Below are 27,884 nucleotides of genomic sequence, written 5' to 3'. Positions count from 1 at the left end.
TGCGTTTTCAGTGAAAGCAACTGACAAGGGGCCTGAGGAGCAATGATTTATTTACAGTTTAGTTCTCCCCTCCCCTTCAGAAATATTTAACCTACTCTAGATGAGATTACTATGAGCCCAACCTGCAGGGGAGTCTCTTCTCTAGATTCCATCAAATTTATAATGTCAGACACCCCAAGGTAAGAGTAGCTATGGATCATGGTCAGTAAATCAAGGAATGGTCTGGGTTTTTCAAAGATAGGCCGCTGTCAGGGCCTCTAGCCATGCACTGAACTTGCTCAGGCTGGAGAGCAAGAGGTGAGAGTCGAGAGTCATATTTTGGCCAGATGCAACTGCCTTAATTTAGCAGAGAAAAGGTCTATGTGTGTGAATGATGAAGACAGTGAGGGCTGGCCTTGCAGAATATTCATGTCACTAGGTGCTTTGCGATTCTTACCTGTAAAAATGAGGCTGATTATATTATCCACATTGTGCCACACCCTCAAAACTTGAAAAAGTTGGACATAGTAATTCTTGAATATAACTTAAAGTAGCAGATCTCTCTGGATGGGGGAGATTGGCATTTTGTTTTGAATCTTCTCTGTGAAAGGAATTTCTCACCAAGTTAGGGCTCTATATAAGGGAAGACTGCATGGTTTCATCATTAATTTTCTTAGCTCCTCATGTCAAGGCTGCCTAAATATTTTACCTAGTTTGTCTCTCCATGCTTTTATTTTTCTCCCCTTTTTGCACATATCAGCAAATCTTTATCATCTTCCTACATACTCTGTCCTATATCACTTCTAATTATAGTGCCATTTCTGGCCTTGCCTCTTGGCAGACCTTCATCCCTACCTCTGGGACTAGCCTCTGTAGCTGGGGACCTCCTCGAACACTCTCTCCCTTGTCTTACCTTTGGTTCTCTGACAGATATGAACATATGCAGGAGGACGGAGACTGAGACAAGTGAGCTTTAAACTGTCAGTTTTGGATTTCTGGCCTGTGCCCTCAAAACCATATCCTCTCAGTGACAATTTTTTAAAAACTGAACACAATATAGTCTTAAAATTATGTAGCGTATAATATTTTCCCATGTTATTTTTCTACAGTGTGATTTGAAAGATTATACCCCATTTTATCAATATGTTATAATTTTATTACTCTTTTGATAGATACTTTTTTCGAAGTTTGCTATCATAGATAACACTAATAAATATACTCCAGATTTTTTTTCTTTTCCTCATTTACTGTACTAGACCTAAAACAGAGAGGGGAGATAGTAGGGGTCTTCATGGCCATTGATAAAAATTAAAGAAAAAAATGGGGAAGTGACTTAAAATGGATTGTTGTACCTAGAGTAAGAAAGAGGTTGAAAAACAAGAGCTTGTTTCTGTGAAATCTAGCCAGAGTTGTGACTTTGCCGTAACCAAAGCCTCAGATGAGGATTATATACTTACCTGGACTTCCGTAAGCCTCAGTCTAAGTCTAGTTTTTGAAGATTTAGAAAGGGAAGGGATCAGCCAGATGAGAATATTGCATAAGAGCACTTGATTGGTGAGCATCACCCCTGAGGATCAGGCATCAGAGTTGTGGGCAGGACGTGGTAGAGCTTGCTGTGGGGCAGTGGCCCTCAGACTGTCATACGCATCAGAATCTCCAGAAAGGCTTGTTAAAATACAGAGTGCTGCCACTGCACCCCAAGATTCAGATTGGGTAGGTCTGAGGTGGGAGCCTAGAATGTGCCTTTCTACCAAGTTCCCACGTCTTGGATATTGATGCTGCTGGTCTGGGGACCGTATTTTGGTGTGGGATTTGATTCATGTGTGTGTCCTAACTCACTGACTGGAGGAGGCTCTCCCTCTCTCCCCATCCAGTTGCTTCTTCTTGACCCTGAAGGCTTGGATTAGAAGCATCCAGAGGCTGGGTTCAGACTACGTCTGTCTGAGATACATGAAGAACTCAGGGCTGCCTGTACTTAGATGTCCAGATGGCAGCCCTTGCTCTCAAAGGCTGTGGTTGTACAAGCAGCTGAAAATATCACTCAGCTGTAAATACTAACAAGCAATAAATCACTCTGCAAGCTGAAGAAGTGCCAGCTCAGATGTATGAAGCAGAACTCTAAGTTGAAAAGATACCAGGTGAACAGTCTGTTTAACTCAACTCAGCGCCCTTTAACTTGTGGAATGTTTCTCTGGAATTTGAAAGCCTACCCTGCCCCCCAGGAGGCCTTCTTGGCTTATTCTCTCCTTCTTCCTCCCACTGCCTAGATATGATAAAAAATATGTATGGAATTCAGAAATGTTAGCTTGAATTTTAGGTAAGTTTAAGCTTTTTGAAGTCTGCTGTTTTTATAGGTATTGCATTTATAGGACCACATCTGCACAAGTGATCCTGTATACTACCCTAAATTCCAAACCTTTCCTTGAATACCCTATACTTCTTTGGAAACAAGCTATTAATAGAAAGTCTCAGGACATCAGCATTCAGGGGATAAGGAAAGCAGAGCTGGGTCTCCAGATGGAGAGATGCAAGAAGATCCAGAGAGCGTAATCTGGGGCCCCAAGCAAAGAACTTGGCTGATTCTGATGGTCAGATAGAAAATGGAAAAGACTGGGTCACAGCCAGATCCAGACAGGGAGGATGGATAAGGAATATGAAAAGACAAACTCGGAGGTGTTGCTACGATGGTCATGTCAGTCAGATCTTTTGCATGACCCCTAGTAGTAGAGAGAGACTGTAACACATCTGCATGGCAGCCTCAGTGGTGGTGCTGGATGGGTCCATCCACATTGTTTCCTTGGATGCAGTCCTGCCTCCGTTGCCTTCTTACAGTCTCCTTTTATGGCTCTGGCTTTCTTACATCACACAGCTGGTGGGAGGTCAGTGAGTAGCATTGTTTTTCAGAGTCTGGGGGAGCTTGATCTGGCAGTAGATTAAGAACATATTGAATGTTTGGGCAAAGTCATCTTTCATGCACCAGCTATCATTTAGTAGCACACCAAGTTCCCTTTCCTCTTGTTTTGGGGCCACTTTAATTCTCCCTCAAGGTCTGCTTAAATGAATCACTATCGGAAGTTACCAGGAAAATGCAGTGGTTGAGTATTATAAGCTTAGGATGATGAATTTCGTTTCCATTTCTAATATTCTGTCCTTTTTATGTATCTCCCAATTCATTAATATTTGAGTGTAATTTTTTAATAAGGTTATTACAGCTGCAAATTGGAAAAATGTACACATTGCTTCAACTAGAGATTGATACTTGATTTTTAGCTCTTTTTTTCTCAACTACATTTCTTTATTTTATGTTTTACAAAATAGTATGACTTAACACGTGTATGGCTTCAAAATTCAAATAGTAAAATAAAGCATATAATGAAAATTAGGGCCTATTCCCAAGAGGCAGCTGCTTTCAACTCTTTTAACTTTCCTCTGATATTTTCTTCCTTTTTCCCTATAAAATGCTGTTTTTTATTTCTTACTCAGATACCTCTTTTTATTTCCTTTGAGTTAGCCCTTTTTCTCCTGTTCTCTCCTTCCCCTACACATTTCAGCTCTCCCATCTTACCAGTAGGGCTGGGTCATCATTTTTCGTTAAAGCAGTGTTTATTGTACACATTATTAGGACTATATAAGTGCTGTTTTCAGTTGAACCAAAGTTGTAAACAAGGATTATGTTTCCTTTCTTTACAACTTTTTATTTTCCAGGGAGTTAATAACTGACTCTTTTTTTCCTTAGTTTTCCACGTTCCTATCACTAATTAGTTTTTACTAGATTCTCCAACAAAATAATAAAGTGGCCCAGTACAAGTAAAGTACAGGATTTTTCTTTTTCTTTCTTTGGAGTCATGTCTTCTGTAGCCCCGTCTTCCGTTTCAGTGTGGAGTGGTCACTGTCTAGGTCTCCTGTACAGTGGTCGTCCTGACTCTCAGTTCACCATGAGGCTGGGAATTCCTTTTTCCTCTCTGCTTTGTTGGATTCTGCGTTTCCACATCCTGACATCCTCTTTTTTGGTTTATTTTTTCCAATAGCTTCTTGAGAAATGGACTATGGGAGATAAACTTTCTGTTACCTTGCATGCCTGAAAGTATATTTATTCTGTTTCACAGTTCATTAATAGTTGGGCTATTGTAGAATTCTGGTTGAGGTGGGTTTTCTTCAGAATTTTGAAAGTATTGCTCCGTTATCTTCTAAGCTTCCCATTTTAATCTCAAAAGGTGAGATGTCAATCTAATTCCTGATCCTTTTATGTGACTTTTTTTTTCTCCTGGCAAATTCTAAGCTCTAAAAAGTTTTATGATGACATGCCCTGGGATGGGTGTTTTTTGCTAACTGGGTACCTTTTTAAAAGTGGAAATCCATGTCCTTCAGTTCTGAGAAATTTTTTTCTTTTATTTCTGTGGTTATTTTCTTCCTCTGTTTTCTCTTTTCTCTCTTTATGGAACTTCTGTTACCTAGATGATGAATGTGCTAGATTGATCCTTATTTTTCTTATCTTAACATCTCTTGGTCTTTTTGTTCTAATTTTTCAGATATTTCCTCAATTTTGTGTTCTTTTCAGAGCCCCTCCTTTTGATTTTTAAATTTTTATTACCTTTTGATATTTAAGAGCCTTTTTTCTTGACTTCTAATTAATTTCCTTTTATAGTTTCCTATTCTTATTTTAAGGATGCAGTATTTTCTCTCTCTGAAGATACTACTTTTGTTTTTTTGTTTTTATTTTTCTTTAGCTCTGTTTATTGTTTAGATCCTTTGAATTCCTTTTTCAGTTTTGTATTTGCTGTCTTTCATATCAGAAGCTTTGTTCAAATGCCTGATGATTCCTGGCAATCTGCTCTTATTTGAAAATGAGGCACTGAAAGTCGCTTGGAAGCTCAGAGTACATGGATAAGGTCTTGTCAAGTTATGGGCTTTACTTAGAAGAGGATGGGGACCCGATTGTGTGTCCAAATGTTGGTATCCATGGGTTATTTCTCTTGGACTGGTTCATTGATCCAGAGAATAATCTTTCTTCCCTTCAGGGTTGGGGAGAGGGTAGATATTAAGTCTGGGCTGCAAGTATTTTGGGAGATGAATGGAGGGAGGAGACAGGTTCTCATCCTTTATTTTACACATTATTACTCAATCTTTATTTGTTCTTTTTTTATTTCAGAATATTAAGGGGGTACAAATGTTTTAGGTTATATGGATCATTTTGTAATGCTTGAGTCCCTGCTACAGGTGTGCCCGTCACCCAAATAGTGTTCGTAGTACCCATTAGGTTGTTTTATTCCCCTTCCTTTCCCCCCCGATTCCAACCCCCTGGTTGATTTCCACTGAGTTTTACTTCCCTCTTTGCACATGTGTGCTCATCGGTTAGTTCCAATTTAATAGTGAGTACGTTTGGTGTTTGTTTTTTCATTCTTGAGATACTTCACTTAGGAGAATAGTCTTCAGTTCCATCCAGATTGTTGCAAAAGGTATTAATTCCTCTCGTTATGGCTCAGTAGTACTCCATGTTATACATATACCACATTTTGTTAATCCACTCCTGAATTGATGGACACTTGGGTTGATTCCATATCTTTGCAATTGTGAATTGTGCTGCAATAAACATTTCACTGTGGGTATCTATTTGATGAAAGGTCTTCTTTTCCTTTGGGTAAATAAATACCCAATAATGGCATTGCTGGATCAAATGATAGGTTTACTTTTAGTTCTTTGAGGAATCTCCATGCTGTTTTCCATAGGATTTTGCTACTCTGCAGTCCCACCAACAGCATGTAAGTATTCCTTTCTCTCTGCATCCATGCCAGCATCTGTTGTTTTTGGACCTTTTAATAAAAGCTATTCTAACTGTAGCAAAGTGATATCTCATTGTGGTTTTAATTTGCATTTCCCTGATGATTAGTGATGTTGAGCATTTTTTCATATGCTTATTGGCCATTTGTCTTTCTTCTTTGGAGAAGCTGCTGTTCATGTCTTTTGCACATTGTTTAATAAGGTCGTTTGGTTTTTTCTTGCTGATTTGCTTGAGTTCTTTGTAAATTCTGGTTATTAGCCCTTTCTTGGATGTGTAGCTTGCGAATATTTTTTCCCATTCTTTAGGTTGTTTGTTTGCTCTGTTGATTGTTTTCGTAGCTTTTTAGTTTAATCAAATCCCATTTATTAATTTTTGTTGTTGCCAACGAAAGATATTGGGATCTTAGTCATAAATTCTTTGCCTAGGCCAATAGCTAAAAGGACTTTTCCTATATTTTCCTCTAGAATTCTTATGGTTTCATGCCTTCGATCTAAGTCTTTTATCAATCTTAAGTTAATTTTTGTGAGTGGTGAGAAGTAGGGGTCCTGTTTCATTCTTCTGCATGTGGCTATCCAGTTTTCCCAGCACCACTTATTGAATAAGACTTCTTGTCCCCAGTGTACATTGTTGTCTGCTTTGTCAGAGATCAAAGCAGTGGGTAGATTGTTTTATATCTGGGTTCTCTGTTTTGTTCCATTGGTCTATGTCTCTATTTTTGTACCAAAACCATGTTGTTTTGTTTAATATAGCCTTGTAGCATAGTTTGAAGTCTGTGATGCCTCCAGATTTGTGCTTTTTGCTTAAGATCGCTTTGGCTATTCAGGTTCTTTTCAGCTTCCAAACAAAGTGTAGAATTATTTTTTCTATATCTGTGAAGTATGACTCTGGTAACTTGATGGGGATTGCATTGAATTTGTAAATCACTTTGGGTAGTAGGGCCATTTTAACAATGTTGATTCTACTGATCCATGAACATGATATATTTTTCCATTTGTTTGTATTCTCTGCATCAATCCATACTTGTTATGGTGCCTCACCCTGCCTTCTGTGTCTGATATCTCTGAGTCTGGACTCTCTCATTCATTTTCTACGGAGTGTAAGTCTCCCTTCTCCTGCAAAGGCTGAGGGGTGGGGTGGCAGGGAGAGGGCTGTCTATGGGTGTTGGGTTTAAGGGGTTGTGGGACCAACTGTCCCTCATTCCTTTTCTCAGAGCCCCTTCTTTCAGGATACCGTAGACTTCAATTTCTGAGTCTTACTATCATTATCCTTGGAAGATTTAGCTTTTTTTGCTTTATTCCTCTATCTACATTTTGTTTACTTAACCAGACCTAAAGATCTCTATTTTTTATTTTAACTTTTTATCTTGATGCAGTTCAGAATAAAATTCTAAAAATAGTATTGAGTTTCTGTACACCCTTCACCCAGATTCTCAAATGTTAATATTTCATCATAGTTGCTTTATTCCTTTTTCTCTGTGTGTGTGTGTGTGTGTGTGTGTGTGTGTATTTTTTTTCTTGAACCTTTTGGAAGTTGCAGATATGATGAACTTTTGTCCCTAAATACTTCTCATACAGAATTACAATAGTTAGCAAAATCATCAGGAAATAAGCATTGATATAATATTGTCTAATCTATGGACCTTATTTAGATTTTGTCAGTTATCTTAATAATGTCCATTATAGCAAAAGCATTCAATCGTCATGTCTCTTTAGCCTCCTTTAGTCTAGAACGATTTCTTGGTCATTCTCTATCTTGCATGAAATGGGCATTTTTGAAGAGAACATGTTAGTTATTTTGTAAGATGTCCCTTGATTTGGGTTAGTCTGGTGCTTTTGCAGTTTAGGTTCAAATTATGCATTTTTGACAGGAATATCATAAACGTAATGTGTTCTCGGTGTATCATATTGGAGGACAGATGATGTCTATTTGTCCCATTACTGGTGATAACTTGGATCACAGGTTTCTGCTGGGTTTCTCCAATGCCAAGTTACTATTTTGCCTTATTATGTTTCCTATGGGGAATTACTTTGAAACTATGTGAATATCCTTTTACTCCATTGTTGTCTCCAGAAAAAGGTTCTTTTTGCCCTTGTGGGTTCATGCCTTTTTTCAAGAAGAAGCAGAGATAAAACATAGTAGACAAAACATGTCTTATTGGAATTCCAGGGAAATTAAGAGTTAAGAAATGACTACATTGTAAGGGTTGTTCTTTCTATTCTGGATCAATTTTAATGGTGGCGTTAAGCTCCTATTAGCTCAAAACTGTACAAAAACTTTGATTTTCTTGGTCATAACTATTGCTGTTTTGAGCTTGGATGCCATACGCTGTAATTTAATTGTTCCCAAGAGTTCCTGTTTACCAAGCCAGTGAAGCCCCCATACCATAGCTGACCTCTCTAATATAGTCATGGGCTGCCAGCAAACATTTTTATGCTTGGGCCAGAAAATGAGCTGCTCTTTCAAACTGTCAGAGTATTTCAACTATGGCAGAGGCAGATGAAATTGTAAATTTGTTTTATTTTTCATGAGAGGTAGTAGTTTAAGCCATCATTAACAGTCTTCGATCCTTTATCTTTAGTTTATAGATCAGCCTTGTTTGTTTAAGTCAAATAAGTTACTAGTTTTTCACTGAAACCTTTCTTTTAAGTGTTTTTAGTATACTTACAAAGTAATAGATCCAGGGATGATGATTGCATGTTTGAAGACCATGTTCTCAGAATAATCCAAATCTTTTATGCTGTTAAACAGCTGAACTGTTATTTTTGGTATATCAAATTATAAACCAATAAAATCAATGGTGTGTTATCTTTGCCAATATCTTAAGCAATCATACTGTGTGTGTGTGTGTGTGTGTGTATAGTGAAATTTATTATTTTCAGACTGATATAACTCATGAATTATTAAAAGTATCAGCATATGGAACCCTCGCTTTCCTTATTCCAAATTCTTTTAATATGGCTTATGTTGAACCATTTAACTGGCTTCTGTCCATCCCGCTGATGGAAGCCGCAGCCAGATGAGGGTTCTTATAAATGATTGGCTTTCTTTCCAAGAAAGAGGAGTATGAAATGTCAACTTTTTCCTCTACTACCTGAAAAGCAATCAGTGGCAACCCTTCCTGCTTTTCTTGACAGCAGTTTGGCTTTAGAGAAGAAGGTTAGGCATTTAGCCAAATATGAATTTCAGTGCTATGTAAAGAAAAAATTGAAGTAGCTAAAATTCAGATAATAACAGGAATTTTCAAGAGGCATTCAGATGGGTTTAACCTGTGAGCCTTCAGTAAGCTAACTGTAGCCTAGAAATTCTTAAACTGTGTGTTTTAATCCCTCTTTCCTGGTGATATGAGCGACTTGAAGTTACTTACCAAATCTCTCTTTGCAATAATTTACTTATCTGTAGGACTGGGTTTAGCAATAATAATGGCTTCGGAAGAATAGTGTAACAATTAGCAACCAATTTGCTAATCAAGGCCATTGAAAAGGACATTTTGGAATCAAACCTGAGTTCAAGGTCATTTATTAGCTTGACCATGTGCAAGTTTCTTATCTCATTATGCTTGTCTGTAAAATGGGACTAATACTTACTTCACAGAATTATTTTGAGACATTAATGATGTGGTATTTGTGAAAGCATTTTGTAAGTGGTGTAGTGCTATGAAAATGATAATGATAAAGCTGCTAGTATAATGCTTTATCACATGGAAACATAAATTTTCGAATTGGATGGGACTCTGGAGAGGAAAATTGAAATTTACAGGAGGGTGTTCTTTGTACCCATAAAGGTCCTGTTATGTATTTTCTGTTGTTTAATCCTTGTAACCCCAAGAGTAGCATTCCGTTAGTTCCATTCTCACAGATAAAAGAAGTGAGGCATTTATTTCATGACTCACCTCCTTCTTACCTCATTTTTTAAAAAAGGAAGTGGCGGTCTGAAGAAGTATGGTAACTTGTCTAATGCAGAGACTCTATGCCCTTTGTTCCGTCTATTATTCTGCCATATTTTCATTTAATTGTTTTCATCTTACACCCAAACTTGGCCCCCAAATTATATAGGGAGCACAGTGGCACATAAGTAGATTGACAGTGTAAATATAAAAGATGTCTACCCCTGGCTCTGTGGTAGATTAGATATGCTAAGTGACCTTCCTAACTGAACAACTAAAGTACTGAGTGAAGTATTATAAAGCAGTTTTCACCTGTTGCTGAGCTGGCATCAAAGTAAGGTATTTGCTGACCCCCAAATAAAAGTGAAATTAGGTATCCTGGGAGGTGTGGGAGCCAGAGTCAGCATGCGCTGTGGAGATTTTTGCTGAGCTTAATGATCTGGAGCTTTGACCTGATACCTCTCTGAAGTAGGGGACAGGGAGCAGGATTTAAAGCCTATGACCTCTCCAAGTTTGGGAATCTCACAAGAACTTCCTTGATGAAGCCAGGAAAATAAAAGACTATATCTTCAGTGAAAGGATAAAGAAGAAATAAACCTGTCTGTATTGACCCTAGTGCTGAGAACTGCCATCACAAGCCACCCCGCAATGGGTCCTGATCCAAATTCATGCTACAGTTATGATCCAAATAAATTTTAAGAAGGGAATTTAATTGAAAGTGGTCCAGAATTGAAAGGAACCAGCAGAAGGAGACTCAAACCCTGTCTTGAGGAACTTATTTTCAATCCAACTGTCAACTAATTCATATGAATTATGTGTCTAAGGAAAATTAGCAGCTTATAGTCAAAAACTGTAAAGATATAGGCAATATCATGAGTCAGAACCAGTGGAAACAAACCTGCAAGGACTTCTAATTACTAAATTAGATTAGATTATTAGATTGAAAGAAGTTGTTCAGAGAACAGCCCAAAGAGACAGATGGAAAACATGGAGGAGAAGTGAAGATCCAGCATATGTCTAGTCTGAGTTCCAGAAGGAGAAAAGGAGAGGAATGGAAACTGGCCCTTTTGAAAGAATCAGAGCTGAGAATTTTCCAGAATTGTCGAGTGACAGTAGGCCTCAGATCCAGGGAGACCAATGAACCACAAGCAGGATAAGTAAAAATAAATCCATAGGTAGGTAGGTAATCATAGTGAAACTGCAGAAAACCAAAGAAAAAGAGAAGATCTCAAAAGCATCTGGAGGAAAGAGAGAATAATGGTGGAAATCTTCGTCCTGCTGTTGTGGCCGAGTTCATGTCTGTGGCTTGGTTTCTCCGGATAGCAGAGAGTCACAGCACCTGTTACTTCAGTGCACCCAAATGTGGAGTGCCCCCGTAGAGGAAACTCATTTATGAACAAATTACTGTAAATAGGTTGCAGGAATTTTAAGTTGATAACTTATTGTCTTTAGAGACAATTAGTCTCTAAAGTAATTGTCTCTAAACTTATTGTCTTAGTTGAATCGAAAGCCCTAAGAGGATTTCTAGCCTTTGATTTTCTTCATCTTTCATGTGTCTCTTTCCCGGGCAGTCAGTGAGATTCGGCATCCGGTGTGGTTCTTGTTTTTCAGAACAGTCAGTTATTTATTGAGAGTGAAGTGAATTAAAGACATGTTGCAGCAGGTAGACTTCAGACTTGTCCCCAAACCTTTTCTCTCCTGAGCTAAGAGATCCTGCTTGAAGACACTGTCAGGTCTCTGTGATTCTCCAATCTCCCACGTCAGCGCATGCCTGGTAGAGTGCCGCGCTGTGGCTAGTTGGGGCTGTAGAGATTTAATGGTTAAGGCAACATGGGCCACATTACTGATGGCCCCTTTCAAATCTCCCAGTAACCATTAACATAAATATCATCTCACCATTTTGGACAAGGGACACCACCCTTATGCACGTTAGTAACATGATGCTGATGCTTAACTCTTTCATTGCTTTGTTTCAAAGGCCTTGACCTGTATCCATTGATAGGGAGTCTCTTTGAACCTAGAGGAGAAATGAAAGGGTTAACTCCTTTTGGTTTTGCCCTTTGACCACTTCAGGATGAGAGGCATGATGAAATACTTTCCAAAGTCTTCAGTGGAAACACATCATGCATAATTGGAGCAAAAAAGAATAAATCAAAGCTTTTTTTCCCCTTTTAGTCTGGTAATTCATAATTGAAACCACATTGAGGTAAGAGTTGATAACTTCAAAACAACCAGGAAAACTGCCCCTTCTATCAAGGTAGGAATAGGTGAGGCTACTCATTACTGCGTGCTCAAAAGCTCCCGTATAACAGGCCCATCCTCCTCTCTTCCTTTCTTCTCTGACCTCTTACTTTGCTGCTCGGGCAAAATACCTTCATTTAAATCAAATGTGGGTTGACTCAAATATCTGCTGAAGTCTCTTATTTTCACACGAAGTTATACACAGTAAAAAATCTTCGATATGGTGAGTAATGGTAACTAAATTTTGGACCATTCTCTTTTGAAGCTTGTTTTTTCCTGTGCTGCAGTTGGTTTGGTTTAGGTGGAAAGAGTCCATGAGTTTGGTAATGAAATATAGTTTTTCTCACTCTTGATTTTACAGTCCCGGAGTAGCTTCAAAAAGAACATCTCAGAATGCCTAGCAAAGGCCACCCTTTCTCTATTTTCTGTATGGTAAACTTGGCTAGAATGGTTTTGGTTAGACTGACATAGGGCTACCATGACCTATCAACTACAAGGAAGCAAAACAGGGTTGCAGGAAGGGCCCAGGCAACTTCCTTTGTCTGGGATTGCCAAAGGCAGAACTAGTTGCTAGAGTTTGAATCTCTTTTCTGAAGGAGAAACCCGTTTGAACTGGTCGTGGACTTTCAGCTTAGTCTCCCATGGCCTTTCCTTCAAGGCATCCTGAAACCTGAGCCCACAGCTCCCTCTCACTACTAGCAGTTTGTCTGCTCACTACCAGCTCTTAGACCAGGGCTTTCCAGAATAAGCGATGCGAAAGAATTCTTCTACAGCTGGCATTGTGACCAGACAGTTACTGTGGCTGTTAGGGATTACTTTCATGTGATTGCAGTTTAACGATGTAGGATTTTTCACTGGAGCTTCTAGAGTGAATATTTGTTATAGGAGTGAGAAATGAAGGCTGGGAGGATGGGCAAGAGATGAACAAAGCTTTTTGGCCAAAGGCCATTACTTTTTCAGAATAATACACACTTCTTCTTTTGGTATCTCCTCCCATCTGAGTGAACAGTTTATTGAATATATTTGAAAATTGCATCGATAGCCAAGATGTCAAAGGTGCAGCAGCCATAGGTGGGCTATGCCTCTTTCAGCTTTCTATTGCTGGATGCCTAATTTTGAGCCCTATCTTGCCATCACAGAGATTGAGTCGGGCAACAGAGTTAATTGCCAGTGTTGTTTGCCTTTTCCCTGGCAGAAGCCAGAGTCTTGAGTAAATTATGGAGGTTTAAATTTGCTTGATTTCCTGCAGAAAGTGGGGTCAAGAGGTCCCAGACTGTAGACACTCTCTTTGGTCAGCCAGCAGGGGGTCAGTTCTTAAAGGTATTTCAGAGGTGACTAAATGCCATTTTTTAAATATCCCTCTCCAGTGAGCTTTTTTTCTCTGGGGGTTAGTTTGTTGACCTTACCCTAGTGGAGTGGCGTGTCCGCGTGAAGGTGTGTGCACCCCAATTAAAGCCGCCTTTCCCCACGCTGTCACTGAGTCCACAGGCAAACGGGGCTGTGTTTGTGGGGGGAGAAGCAGCTGACACAGAAGCTTAGTTGCAGAGCAGCGTTTCCTTTTTATGACTGTTGGAAACAGAACATAAAGGTAGCTATGTTAATTTGTCAGTGAAACATTACTCAGGAAAATAAAGTTTCAATAGAAACAAAAAAGCTAACCGTGTGACTAGAAAAAACGTTTTTCAACATTCAAGGCTTTTCACGATAGGGCTGTAGCCTGCCTGTCTCAGTGCTCCTCTCACTTCCTGCTCCCAGCACACTGTGCCGTGCCCCGTTGCTGGAGCTTTCATTGTCTTGTGAGCAAATCTTTGCACGTGCCGCTCAGTTTGCCCTTGGCGTCTTTGGCCCGCCCTCTCCTGCTTCTCTTTAAAGACTACTCGAGGGGTACCCCCTCATCTCCTCCAGATGGGGAGAGATGATTGTGTAAATCTTGATTTTTCTACCTGTGGAGTACCTTAATACCTTATTTTACTATAATATTTAGTAAAACATATTTAGTTTGTATCATAATTTATCTTTTTACCTGTCTTCACCACCAGATTATGTGTATTTTGAGAGGAAGGAATGTGTTCATCTTTGCACCTTTAACACTATTCCGGGCTTAAATTGTGAAAGAATTGTTTTGTGTTTGTTTTAAACTACTGTTCATGGAGTTGCTTGTTGAGTCCTCTGCTAAGCGTTTATATATGTAATCCCATTTAATCATCATTACCCTAGGAGATAGATACTATCATGATTCCTATAGTACAGATGAGGAAACTGATGTCACAGAAGTAACATTATACATCACAAGTAAATGGGCCCAGATTCAAACTCTGTATTAAATAAATGTCCCTGTAAAATCCTAATACTTCTTCTGAACATTTAGCATAGTAAGATTCTTGGTAAGTACTTATAAAATGAATTAACTAGGTTGAAAATGATTTCAAAACTTGTACTGAGGCCGGGCATGGTGGCTCATGCCTGTAATCCTAGCAATCTGGGAGGCCAAGGTGGGAGGATTGCTTGAGGCCAGGAGTTTCAGACCAGCCTGAGCAAGAGTGAGACCCCATCACTCCAAAGATAGAAAATTAGGCGGATGTGGTGGTGTGTGCCTGTAGTCCTAGCTACTTAGGGGGCTGAGGCAGGAGGATCACTTGAGCCCAGGAGTTCGAGGTTGCAGTGAGCTATGATGAGGCCACTGCACTCTAGCCTGGGCAACAGAGTGAGACCCTGTGTCAAAAAAAAAACAAAACTTGTAATGATTTTGAGTGTACATGTATGTGAGCGTACATCAACTATTCATATCTATACATAAAGAGGACAGAAAGAACATGGCCTGGATCGTTTGCGTTTAACTTACTCATTTTTTTTAAACAAATTTTTACGGAGTGGCAGTAGACACTGTACTAGGTACTAGGTGTTAAGGCTGCTGCTTCCATGGAGTTTTCAGGATAGCTGAAACAAACCATAGGAAGGAAAAGAGAAAATTATGGAAATAAAAACAGTATATTTGGAGAGGAAGAAGTAGAGGTAGAGAATCCAAGTAAACCAGGACCTTAAAGCATGACAAGGAGAAGGGAGAGAGGAAGAAGGATTCCACTTAGAATTTTTGTGCTGAAAGAGACCTCATGATTGCTTAGGCTACCCCCCCACCTCACTTTTGAGACATGCAGAAAGTAAAGCCCAGAGAAGTTGTTACTCACTGAAGATCAACCGTTTGCTACCATTTATCAAATGCTTTTGTATGCCAGGTACTTATCATTTATGTCAAGTAATACTACCATCACGATTTCATAGATGGAGAAGCTCTGAGGTACAAGAGAGGTTAAGTACTTTGCCCAGGTTACATAGCTGGAAGTGAAAGAACCTGCATTCAGATTGAGTCCAAAACCGATTCTAACCATGCTGACTCACTTTCGAAGTCATTTGCATCGGCGCTGGTGGTGTGTCCTTATCAGAGTAAATATGTGCTCAGGAGCTTGTGTGCTGCCGCCTGTGTTCATCTCAGTGTCTGTGTTTCGTGGGAAAGTGTTAGCAAGGTTTCAGTCCTCCTCACGCTCCCTTCCATGCTCTGTCTCCCCGCATGCTGCCTTCTCCACTTGCAGTTCTCAAGCCCGATTTGGGATGTCAGTGGACCATGTGGAAAAATTGAACACCAGAAAAAACACTGTCCCCTTCCCAGCCAGCCATTCCTTACTGCCCTCTCCCCTTCCCTACCCATCCACTTCCCCAGTGGAGCTGGCATACGGATAAGACCAGACCTGTTGTCTTAACCAGAGACTCCAGTTCCTTCTCCCTGGCAGTGCCTTGAAATCAGAGCTGTGATTCCTTTCGGGGGTGCCTCAGTTTAAATGCCAAGGCATTCGTTTTCTGAATCCAAGCCTTGCATCTCTCAGGGAATTTTTTTCCCATCCTCTTAATGTTGTAAAGGCATTTAAGCGTGTTGGCATTCTCCTCCCTTCTCCCAAAGAACAGACCTCATTTTGTTGGAGTTCTAATAGTTTTTCCTTCTGTGTTTGTGGTGTATTTTACCTCTTTTAATTTATGTGCTCACTTTGTGTCAGTGTTATATGTTTGGTGTGTTTTTATTCCACGTACTCTCTGAAATTACAGTGTTTGGGGTGGGTTCTTGCTTATTGGCCCAAATAGGATTAACAAGGATCAAGAACTTTTAGGATCTTTGTCTTAGAGAAGAGCTAGAAACAGCAAACCCTGCAGTTCCCCCACACTTCCACTCTGCAAAGTCTATAACGTGGTGATGCTTGCCCCGGACTCGGTCTGAGTATGTTTGTAGGGGACATGGGGAAGGGCTGTGAACCAGCACTGTCTGGTGCTCTTGAATCAGACTGTCTGCCCTGTATCTCAGTTCCATCGCTTTCAGATCATATAGCCTTGAACATCATTGGCTATTTCTAATCCTGCAATTTCATCATCTATAAATGAGAATGGTAAGCATATATATCTTGAAGCTTCTTGTGAGTTTCAAATGAGAAAATACATACAAAGCACAGTGTTTAGCACTCGGTAAGTGTTCAGTAAATCTAGACTGTTTCAGTATCACAAATTATTTTATACATTTTTTAAAAAGAATCTTTTTTGTTTCTTTTTCGTTTAAAATGGTGTTTTCAAGTGGGCATTAGTGAGTATTGTGTCAAGAGGAATAGGTGAGTGGGTTGGGGATAGTGATGGCAGATAGACCAGGAACTATCCCCTGGGGATTGTGACTTAAGTGCTGCTTACTGACTTCAGTTTCCATAAAAGTCAGGAAGAGATGAAGAATAAGATTTGGGGTAGAAAACTCACAAGGGGTTCTTAGAAATGTAATCAGAAAGTAGGGTACAAATACTAAAATCCGGGCACCTTCCTGAGACTACAGTTTAATGTGAAAGTGTGATTCTTGGAAACAGAAGGTCAACATGAGATGGTGGCCTTTCCTGTTGTGTCTTGTGATTGTGAAATCTAATTATGGCATGTTGTGGGCATTTTGGCTTTAATATCCTGATTACATTAGGACTTCAGGAATCCCATTCAGTCTCCTTGAGTTCCCATCCCATGTGTATTCCATGTGTTTGTGTACATTTCCTATCCCACACTGTTACATCTGGCAAACAGCTGTTGTCATATATGTGGTGATGGGTGTCTATCAGTGATATGGATGAGATTGATAAGGGACCTTGGGAATCCCAAAGTATAAAAGACTTTAGGGAAGTGTAAGGCAGCCAGAATAATAGGACATTTCGTATTCAGCCACCTTCTAGTGGAAATGGAGTTCAGTCCTGGCGTTTTCACATGGTAACATGTAAATGTGAATGTAATTAATGCCACTGAATTGTACATTAAAAATGGTTAAAATGGTAAATTTCATATTATATATATTTTACCACAATTTTTAAAAATTAACAGTGTTATATACCAAAACCATTGTATACTTAGACTGGATTGTACGGTATGTGAATTATATCCCAATAAAGCTAGTAAAAAAAAAATGTAAGAACATTTTAATCATCTTTGCTTATTATCAATACAAAAATGTTTTGCTTACATTGCTGCATTAGAATCACTTTTTAAACTTTATTTTGAAAAAAATCTCACACAGAAGTTTTAAGAATTGTACAGTGAATTCACATGCTCATCCCCTACACTCACATGTCCCTGCGTTCAGAAGTGCTTTCTTTGATATGGCAATGGTTTTTGTTTTTTATTTTTGTCTTTTTTTTAATTCACTGTGCTGGCTACTTATTATTTCCTTGCAATCTGAAAGTTCATGCCTCTCATCTCTTCTGTACTGAGAACTTGTTTAAGTTCTTTAATAAATTCATTTCTCCCATATTCTGTTTTCTTTTTCTGAAACCTCCTATTTAATGGATGTTGGACCTCCTGGATTTTCTCATCCTTTCTGTCCTGTTTTTCCTCTCTGTCTGTTTGTTCACCAGTCTGTACTATTTTATTGTCTTTATCTTTTAATACTTCCCTTTTAAAAAATTTCAAAGCTCATGTTCTTAATGTTATTTCTGTTATTTGCAGCTAAGAAAGCTAAGGGTTATTTCTGTTCTTTGATAGATCTTTTCAAATAAAAATAGCAATTCTTATTTCGTGGATGGGAAATCTCATTTCCCTGAAGATACAATTTATTGTCGATGCTGTTTTAATTTCCTTCTGCTGCTTCTGTTGTCTCTGTAACCTCTGACTTCCTTTTTTTCTTTGTTTGATTTCTGTCGTTCATGCTGAAGATGCTCTTGAAATGTCTGTGATTCTAGAATCTGTTCATGATTAAGAAAGAGGCAGTAAAAAGCTGGCCAGCAGTTCTTTGTGTGAGTGACAGCTTAGTGCCTGGAGGTGTCACTGTGCAATGACAGGGTGCCGAGCTAGCCACGTGGCTGCCCGTGCTCTGGGAACTGAAGGGGGAAGAAGGCTGCAGGGCCCATCGTTCAGAACATAGATGTTTAACCTGTATTTTCCTCTCCTCTGTGCCTGTGTTTCCACGTCTAGAGCTTCAGTTTCCTCGGAGAATAACCCTGCCTTCACCAACTGGGCAGAGGGAAGAAGAGTAGTTTTCTAGTTGAGCGGGTAAAGGGAGGGTTTGTGAATCTGGGTCTCTTAACTGCTCCTTATCCAAATTTTTCACCAGTTTTCCTGTTTTCAACCCTGCCCCTCCTCTTACCTCGCAAGGTCCCAGGTGAGTTTAGCTCTGGAGCCTTGTTGGCTGCCCCCCCGGTAGGTGCCCAGGTCTCCACTCTCACTTCTGCTCGGCCGCTCCTTCCCTAGCCCCGTCAGTCTTTCAGAGATAAGTTACTGCGGCTCATCAGCTGGTGTCTCTTCTTCCATCTCTTTGTCCTTGTAGATTTATAGTCTTTTATATTAATCAGCTGCCATTTTAGTAGGTTTGGGGAAGGAATGGAGATAAGTGCATGCTTTTAATTGTCATGTTTAACTAGAAATTTCTTAGCTGCAAAAGTTCTCTGCTCCTTTTTCGATGGTATCAGTGTCAAACTTAATTAAAGTTCTGAGGAGGGAAAGACTTTGAACAGTTGCTTAGCTCTGGATTTGGTCATGGAAAAAGCCACCAAACCTGCCACGGTCGGGTTTACTGCTGATGCTGGGTCAGCTCCATTGTTACAGCTCCCTCTCTGACCCACGTTAATCTGTCCTTTTGCAGAAGTGGAGCAGCGTGAGCAACCCACTCTTCCTCCCGCTGATCCCACCACAGTCTCAAGGGTTCACCGCCATCGTCCTCACGTACGACCGAGTGGAGAGCCTCTTCCGGGTCATCACTGAAGTGTCCAAGGTGCCCAGTCTATCCAAGCTGCTAGTCGTCTGGAATAATCAGAATAAAAACCCTCCAGAAGGTAAGAAGAGTGAGAACGTTGTGTGTTCAGGACAGGCCTAGTTGGACTTTAGTGCACCTCTCAGCTGGATTGATTTTGGATGGCCAAATTATTCACATCCTTTGTTTTAAATGACTTTTCCTGCTTTCTCAACAGCAATGCCATTTCTAAGGCAACATGGCCCCAATTTCTCAGTCATCTCATTCTTGTTCTAGGGTGGCCCATTTAACTCCGAGCCCTGGCATGCTCTGTAGCCACAAGTGTTTGAGGGCTTAGGAATCAGTAGGATCAAAGGCTATCAGCCTTGGGAAAACAGATCTCAGCTTCCCTCAGCCCTCTTAGCTGATTTGTTTACATGAAAACTCAGTTTAAAAGGCATTAGTTTCCTCCTTTCTTATCTCTATTCTGATACTGTGCTCCCTTCAAAAAAGGAAAAAAGGATGGCCTCACCTCTGATTGGGACAGTCAGCAGCAAAGCATACCCTGCCCAGACTTCAAATCAAATCCTTAAAGTGAGCAATCACTAGACTCTCCCAGTGGTTCATCCTGAATCACTTTGTTCCTTGCCTTGGCCACCCCTGTAATCTGCTGGCTGGCAGCTAGGGTTGAGGACTATTTGATTAATTGGATTTGTTTTTAATTCGGGATGCATAGAGTATGTTCCACCTGCATTTAGTTTCTCATTCAGTCTGTCTATTACTGATCCTAATCCCAGGGACTTCAAAGCTCCTGCCATTTATAGCCTATTAAAGCCAGGAAGTTTCTGATGGATTAGAGCAAGGAATGAGTTTGAAGTTTGTAATGTGCACCACTGTCACCGATAAGGTCTACTAGTTTATTGCCTGACAGTAGTATCTGCACTTTTTATGGCTGGTCCCTTTTAATTGGCTATATTGAAGTCGGGATAGTCGACCCTGGAAGCTACCAGTAGTAGATCTATGGTCTAGGCTAGAAGAAGACTATATTTCTGTCTCCTAAAGGCAAGTAAGAATTTGCCTCGAGAAAATTCTTCAGTTCCTCCGGAGACATTTAAAAAATTTACTCCATGGGATTTTTTGTTCTCTGAAAGAGTCGTATACTTTTGTTTTAGATTTAGGGAGCCACAGTTTGAGTAAATAAAGTAGCTATTTTGAATTAAGGTCCTATATTATACCCCGAAGCATAAGTGCTTTTTTTTTTTTTTATTAACTAGCTTTTTATGCCAAGTCTTCTCTCTCTCTCTCTCTCTTTCTCTCTTTCTCTCTCTCAACACTATAACATGGCCAGTTTTCTAGATTTTTGTTTTGTTTCATTTGTTTAACTCTTAATAAAGGAGAAGGAAAAGGGTAAAAGAAATATGAGGGATGGGAACATGGAAAGGAAAGAGAAGGTAGAGAAAATTTTAGGGATCTCTGTAGGGAGGGACCTTGGGGAGGCCCTCTGCCAGTTGGCTTGGACTCATCAGTACGAGTTGGCTTTCTCCAGAGTGGAGTGAACTGGATGGTCCCGCATTGCTAACTAGTCCCTTAAAACATGCGTCATATTTTAAGAAGGAAGGCTGTGCGCCTCTCCAGGTCTGGAACAGCCTGCTGTGTCATGCTGCATTCACAGGCATGTATTTGCCCCTGCGTGCAAAGGCCACCAGCTTTCAAAGACAGCCTCTCAGCCACCTTCTGCAGTCCTGCCCAGAAGGGCAGAGTTGCATATTCTAGCACTAAATTCAAAAGAGGCTTGTGTTTATAAACCCTGGTTAGCCACTTGGACATGGCTATTTATCATGAATGTGAATCACTCCTTTTGGGCAGGTATCATTGCAAACCATAAGAAAGAAAAATTTTTTTTCCCTTCTTGGTCTAAACCTCTACACTGGCGTAACTAAAGGCAGTAGCATGAGCCCAGGTTTTGGAGTTGGGTGTTCAGTTTTAATTTTTGGTAGACCCTTCTAAAATGTAGTGGTTAATTTTACGACCAAGAGTTTAGTTTATTTTTAACATATTTTGACTCTAGGGAGGAAAGAGAGCCCTTAACTGATGAGGCCCTAATTTTGACACATGTAGCCCCTGGACTGGCTTTTTTCTAACGGTGGTTTTTAGGTCAGGGCTCTGGTTCTGGCCATGTGGTTGTCTGGGGAGAACACGAACCGTGTTTAATCTTCTGTGGGGTGTTTGTTCAGTTGGTAAATGGGGCTGTCAGTTCTGGTCCTCATGCCAGCAAATGCATCTGATTTTTCATGTACAGCATTAGTAACATATATATTTAAAAAAAAAAAAAACAAGTCCAAGGCTTTGAAATATTAGAGGCAAAAGTGATGTTTTTCACTTTCTCTACATTTACTAAAATAAATATTGTGGTTAACATGTCTGCTGCTGGGAGGATTAGTGTAGGCAGAAATCTACCCACTTTCCATTTTTTTTTTTTTTTCATTCTCCAACCAAATATTTTTTTCTTTTGGTTACATTGAAGTCTAAATTGCCGGGTTTGAAGTTTAAATAAATACTTAGACTAGGCAATAGAAATTTCCAGTGAGCTTTCATCACGTTGATTTTGAGCTCTCTCAGAAGAAAAGGCAGGCCACTGCCTTTCCCTTCCCCAGTTCCTTAATTTCCAAACTTGATGGATACAGAGGTTATTTGGCTTGTCCCTGGCCTCAGTCTGGAACAGGTTGTCGCACTGTACATTTCAGGTAGGGGTCACTCAGCCTCCTGTTTTAACAGATTTCAGTTTTAAATTTGAATCGATATTAGTAGCTCCCCAGCTTCAGACTGTGACTCGCATAGTCCTTCATAGGCAGGATGAGGTTGGCTGGGTGTGTCAGGATGGCCAACCCACAAGACTGGGTTGACCCAACCTGGGAGGGTCAACAGGGGGCAGAAGCAGCAGCCACCTTCCTTTGGAACTGCTGGGGCTGTGGGGAATTAGAATCATGGGGACCAGCTATACTCCAAGCAACTTGGGCACTTCTGAAGTGGGCTCAAGGTTTGTATGGGGATAATCCAATAATTTATTTTGTGGATCTGTGGTTGTATTTATGATAGTGATTGGCAGGATGGACTTGGGGTCATCTAAAGTCAACCTGAACATTTTGCAGTACCTTTGCCAAGTTGGAGGAAAATCTCTTTGCTCATGTCTCTCTTGGCATCCAACATGGAGAAAACCGTTAATCAGTATATTTTTTTAAAAAAAATTCTTAACAACAAGGAATTCTTTTTCTCTTTTGAGCTGGACTAAAGCTCATGCTGTGAAGTTATCAGGACCTTTGCCAAGTTGGAGGAAAATCTCTTTGCTCATGTCTCTCTTGGCATCCAACATGGAGAAAACCGTTAATCAGTATATTTTTTTTAAAAAAATTCTTAACAACAAGGAATTCTTTTTCTCTTTTGAGCTAGACTAAAGCTCATGCTGTGAAGTTATCAGGTCACCTGGCTCAGCTGTTTGTTTTTCATAAATTCAGTAATGTGTTTGAAAAATCATATTTTTCAGGTTACTGTGTGTGAATAGAAGTGACGTTTCTATTTTGTCTGCTACAGATTTACAGAATGAGACACAAAATACAAGAGCCTGCTGTTTCACTTAGAATTTACTGTTGTGAGGAAGAGAGACCCCATTTCAGCTCAGGAATAGAATTCGGGCCTGAAGATTTGTAGCTATGACACTGTTTCCATCTGCATCCTTATGGGTCATCCCATATCCTTCTGTAGACTCTTCAGGTTGTCAATAGAGAAGTGAAGTTCGTAGGACTCTACAAGAGTCCATTTGTGAAAATGACAATGGTATGATGTTATTATAGTCATTTATTATGTACCTTTTTAATCCTAGATATAGGATCTGTGCCAAGTGCTTTACATATACTATCTCAAGTCCATGTGACAAGCTTGCAAGGAAGCTGTTACCCCATTTTACAAAAACAAGAAAAATGAAACTCAGATTAGCAGAGTAACTTGCCTATAAAGCTGCAAGTAGCAGAGTGAGAAATAAACACAGGTCTCTCTGGATCCAGAATTCATGCCCTTTGCACTGAGCCCCACTGTGTCTATTTAGATTACCATTTAGTTGTAGAAAAATCATCATGCTTTGTCGGTTTTCTGATTTGGGATTATGCAGAAGAACTAGATCATTGCTAGGGACTCAGAGAAGAAAAGTAAATCTATTATTTTGAAAATACTAATGTGAAGGAACAACCCCCTTTTCTTTCTCACACATATTCTTCTTCACTACCTCATACTCCCTTCTCCCTCTACTGCTCCAGTGCTAATTTTCTTAAAGGCGACCTTTCCAGAATCCAAATTCCATATTAGGATTATCTATTTTAAGGGCAAGGTGTAATTATAATGCTTATTCTTTGCTTGCTGCCCTCTCATCCCTGCCCTTCACAGAAGGGATGCTGTCAGAAGCCTGCGAAAATGGTACTTCCCTTTCGTGGAAGCCTATTTCATTTGACAAAGTGAAAACAAGAAACTGGAAATTCCTTGTAGAGTCCTGTTTGGCGGTAGTGGTGGTCCATAGACAGTGAAATAGAGACTCCTTTCGCTAAAGCTTAGCTTTTGGCTACCCACACGTAACTTAGAACGAGGAAAAGTAACCATATTTCTAAAAAAGTCATGATTCATTCTACATTTCCGTCTGCATCCCATATCATCCTCCTTGGCCTTCATCACTCTCTAAAACTTCCTCATCAAAGACTTTACAGGGGCAAGTTAGCTCTTCATGGACATTGTCTCAAGTAACTTTTTGGATATATGTAGGTGAAGAGTGTGGAAAGTTGTCTACAGGTTGAACATGCTGTATATACTCCCCAAGTGAAAGCCCAGATTCCATTTAGTCAAGGCATGTTTATGCTTAACCAAGGAAGCTAGCCTGTTTTCTATACATGGTGGAAAGAGAGAAGCTATTTGTTGCCTTGTGGAGTTAACATGGCCAAAGTTCCATGTTCTTTTGTTTTGCTAGTGTGTGAATGTTCTCAGTTGAGAGGATTAATGGCAGGGATCCTGCTTCTCTAAAAGTGGACGTGGAAGGCATGCGTTGCCACTGGGTTGTCAGGGAGATGTGCCAGATCTCCGATGTACCACTTCGCCACCACTACCTAAGGTTAAAAAAAAAATGCTCTGGTTCTGTCATTAGGCACAGACTTTCCAGGGAAAGCACAGCTCACAGTCAGTGATTGTCTGCCATGTGCCAGGCACTGCATTGCTAAATGCATTCACATTCGCCCTCACAGTCAATCAAGCTGAGATGGTGGTGTTATTTCTTCTTCTAAGTTGAAAAAGCAGGTTCAAAGTGATTGACTTGTTCAAAGTCACTTGGCTAGTAAATGGTAGACCTGGGATCTCAAGCTATTTCCAAAGACTGCGTTCTTTCTGTGACATCTTACTGCCTCATGGAATCCTAAGACCCCAGAGGTATCTTATTTAGTCTCACTTGATGTCAAGTAGAAATCTGACTTAAGTTACAGCATTTCAAGGAAAAGGGTATAATGTGTTGCTGAAGGTATTTCCTTTTTTTTTTTTTTTTCAAGACAAGGTCTCATTCTGGGTAGAGTACAGTGGCATCAGCCTAGCTCACAGCAACCTCAAACGCCTGGGCTCAAGCAATCCTGCCTCAGCCTCCTGAGTAGCTGGGACTATAGGTGTGTGCCACCACACCCAGCTAATTTTTTCTATTTTTGGTAGAGACGAGGTCTTGCTCTTGCTCAGGCTGGTCTCAAACTCCTGAGCTCAAGCAATCCTCCTACCTCAGCCTCCCAGAGTGCTAGGATTGCAGGTGTGAACCACCACGCCCAGTGCTGAAGGCATTTCATTCCATCTTAAAACAGGTTACACCATCAGGAAGTTTTTACCTATTTTGATTCTAAATCAATTTCTCTGTAACTTTCAGCCAAGAGTTGGTCATGGTTTTCTAACTGTAGAGGCCATAGAGAACAATTCACTTTTCATCTGATAACCTTTCTGATATCCCAAGCATATTAGTCAAAGGTTCACTTAGGAGACAGAAACCACACAGTAATTTGAATAGGAAAACTTGAGTATAAAATATTATTAGCTAGTCAGGATTTATCTACTAAAAGCTAAAGAGAACTCTAAAGATTATAGAAAATAAACTTGGAAGAGCCCCTTCCCTAGCTAGGTCTGAATCTCAGACCTTGCTTGGGAGAGTAGGGTTGTAGTCCACTGGATGGTGAAGTTTGCTGAGGTGCCACAGGCTAATGCTGACAAGCAGGAAACCACCCACCCACTTGGATATCCACAGAATTCAGCAGGAAGCTGCCCAGGGTGTCTTACTGAACTTGCTGGGAAACTGGCCAGGGCTTTGGTGGAGCTCACCTGGAACCACCCATGGGGATAACCTTGGCTAAGTTGCTGGTGGAGCTTCCACAGAACTTGCTGGGAAGCTGCCTGCAGGGTGTTAAATTCACTGGGAAACTGCCCCCAGGGGTGCCACTTATTCGTGATGGAGGTAAGTGCCACTGCCTGCCTATAGGCCAAACACTGCAGGAGCAGGAAATTAAAAACACACACCGGAACCAGGAAGAAAAGCCCCATCCTCCTGCAGTGACCTGTCAGTGCCCTCTACTGGCAAAGCTTAACATCATGCCTTCTGGCAAAGGAGACGTGTTTATAGGGTCCAGTTCTAGTATTGCAAACAGGACAATGAAGACCAAGTTTGAAACTGAGAGGCAGTAAGTTGATAAGTGGTGCACTTAGTTTCTTTAAGCATTCTATAGAAATTCTGGATTCAAATGCTTGCACTGCCTTCCTTACTCCTTCTGGTACTTCTTATGTTGAGGTACCTAAATCTGAACACAGAGTCTAGCACAGCAGTTCTCAAAATGTGATCCAGGTATCCTGGGCATCCCTGAGATCCTTTAGTATTATTATTTTCATCATAATACTAAGTCGTTAGTTCCCTTTCTTACTCTTTTATTCTCTCACAAATGTATAGTGGAGTTTCCCAGAGTCTATATGACATGAGTTACATCATCACTCTCACAGCTAATAGAACTTGTGTTGTATATTATCATGTTTTAAGATTTCCTCAGTTTTAATTTCTAATACAGTAAAGAGAGAGAGAGAGAGAGTGTGTGTGTGTGTCTCCATCCTATATAAACAAAACCTCTTTGGGATTCTCAATAATTTTTGAGAGCATAAAGGGATTCTGAGACCAAAAAGTTTGAGAACTACTGGTCTAGTAGGTAAGGCTATAACTGCCTTCTTTTTAGATAGTACAGTCCATTCATGTTTTATAAGGATTTAGGAAGAGTAGATGTATGACAGAGATTTTGTTTGTCTGCAGTAGGGAGAGAAAAGCAAGCGAGAATAAGGGTGATTGCTAGAGAAATTTGTTGAACCTTCTTAGTGTTGTTCCAGATCTAGAGAAACATGGGATTCTGAGGCTGCAGTGGATATGGTACAGCTCCTGTTTGGTCTTTGATACTAAACAGACTTAGGTTCAAATACTACCCTTATCATTTATTAACTGTGTATCACTGGGCAAGTACTACTTTGTAAGTAATTTCTGCCCTATGAAGTCGTCAGGAGGATTGAATGACAATGTATCTATAGAGCATCTGGCATATACTAGTTGTTTAATAAAGGTCCCCTTATCTCTCTCTCTCTCTTTCTCTCTCTCTCTCTCTCTCTCTCTCTCTCTCTCTCTCTCTCTGCTTGTTCTTATCCTGAGAAAAAGGTACTTGCTTAAGATCCAATAGCTAATGCAGAACTCAAATTTCCAATCTCTTGGTCATGTGTCCATGCATTTATTCCAAAGATATTTATTGATTATGGACCAGGAATGAAACTATAATTAACTGTTGTTTTTGATGAAAAGGCAGTGGCCCATAGGATCATTTCTTTGGTCTCTGGTTCAGCCTTTTTCCAATGCTTCTTTTGGAGTTGACCACTCTTTTTTAGGCTCTGTGCCATGGGCTTATTTTAAGACTAGCTTCCTTACCCGTAGGGCCTCTCATTTGCACAGGACCCTTCCAAGACCCTGGGAGTGGCCCAACAATTTGTTATATGTTTACACTACGAAATGCGCAGAAGTAAGACATTTTATTTGCAGTTAGATAAGACAGCCTTTTTCTCTTCTGATTTTCCCCCGGTCATACTTCTCCTTCAGTGCAGTGACTTTGGAGTGGCCATGGGATTTGGGGGGCTTCCAGACCCACAAAAACGAGATCTTCCCACAATTACATGACGGACTTATTGAGAGCAGTATGATACTTCGGTTTGCTATTCTCATTTGACAAATGTGTGAAGAACAAACTGCCCTCTGAGGTCTATGGACATGGGTACTGCATCAAAGAAGTATTAATTTCATGCTATGCTAAATGCAGCATTTTAAAATAAAGAAACTATGGTTGAATTACTCCAATCATTTCAAAGTAGAATGGGAAAAAATGTAAGGCAAATCATAGATTGGTGTTTCCTCAGTATACTACAAAATCCCACATAATTGCACCTAGAAATTTGATATTTACTCTCTAAATTGGTCATGATGAGAAACCAAACCTAGTGAATCAGGGAGAGGGGTGGGCGAGCACTGAGTTATGAAAGCCACACTCCTGCAGTGAAGCGTACTTTGGTGAGGGGTGGACTTTAGCAGAACCGACAGCTTCTGTGATTGCATCGTGGAGGTGGGCACATCGGGGCAGACGTCTTCACACATGCACTGTGTTTCGTAGCATAGCTGCAGGCAAGTTTTGAGCTGGGATGCACCCACC

The 27,884-nt window shown here is 40.2% G+C and overlaps 1 protein-coding gene across 2 annotated transcripts in view; it reads left to right on the top strand.

The window, feature by feature from the left end:
* EXT2 (exostosin glycosyltransferase 2) overlaps positions 1-27,884 on the top strand; it is a 126,180-nt gene that overhangs the window by 60,829 nt on the left and 37,467 nt on the right. For both annotated transcript variants that reach the window (XM_012655326.1, XM_012655328.1), the window contains exon 7: positions 19,021-19,210. In XM_012655326.1, coding sequence (XP_012510780.1) covers positions 19,021-19,210 — 190 coding nt within the window. The remainder of the gene's footprint in view (positions 1-19,020; positions 19,211-27,884) is intronic.

The sequence above is a fragment of the Propithecus coquereli genome, unplaced genomic scaffold, assembly GCF_000956105.1.
Source record: "Propithecus coquereli isolate 6110/MARCELLA unplaced genomic scaffold, Pcoq_1.0 Scaffold470, whole genome shotgun sequence".
NCBI classification, from domain to species: domain Eukaryota; kingdom Metazoa; phylum Chordata; class Mammalia; order Primates; family Indriidae; genus Propithecus; species Propithecus coquereli.
The sequence above is the reverse complement of the archived record's forward strand: the minus strand, read 5'-3'. Positions and strand labels throughout refer to the sequence as shown.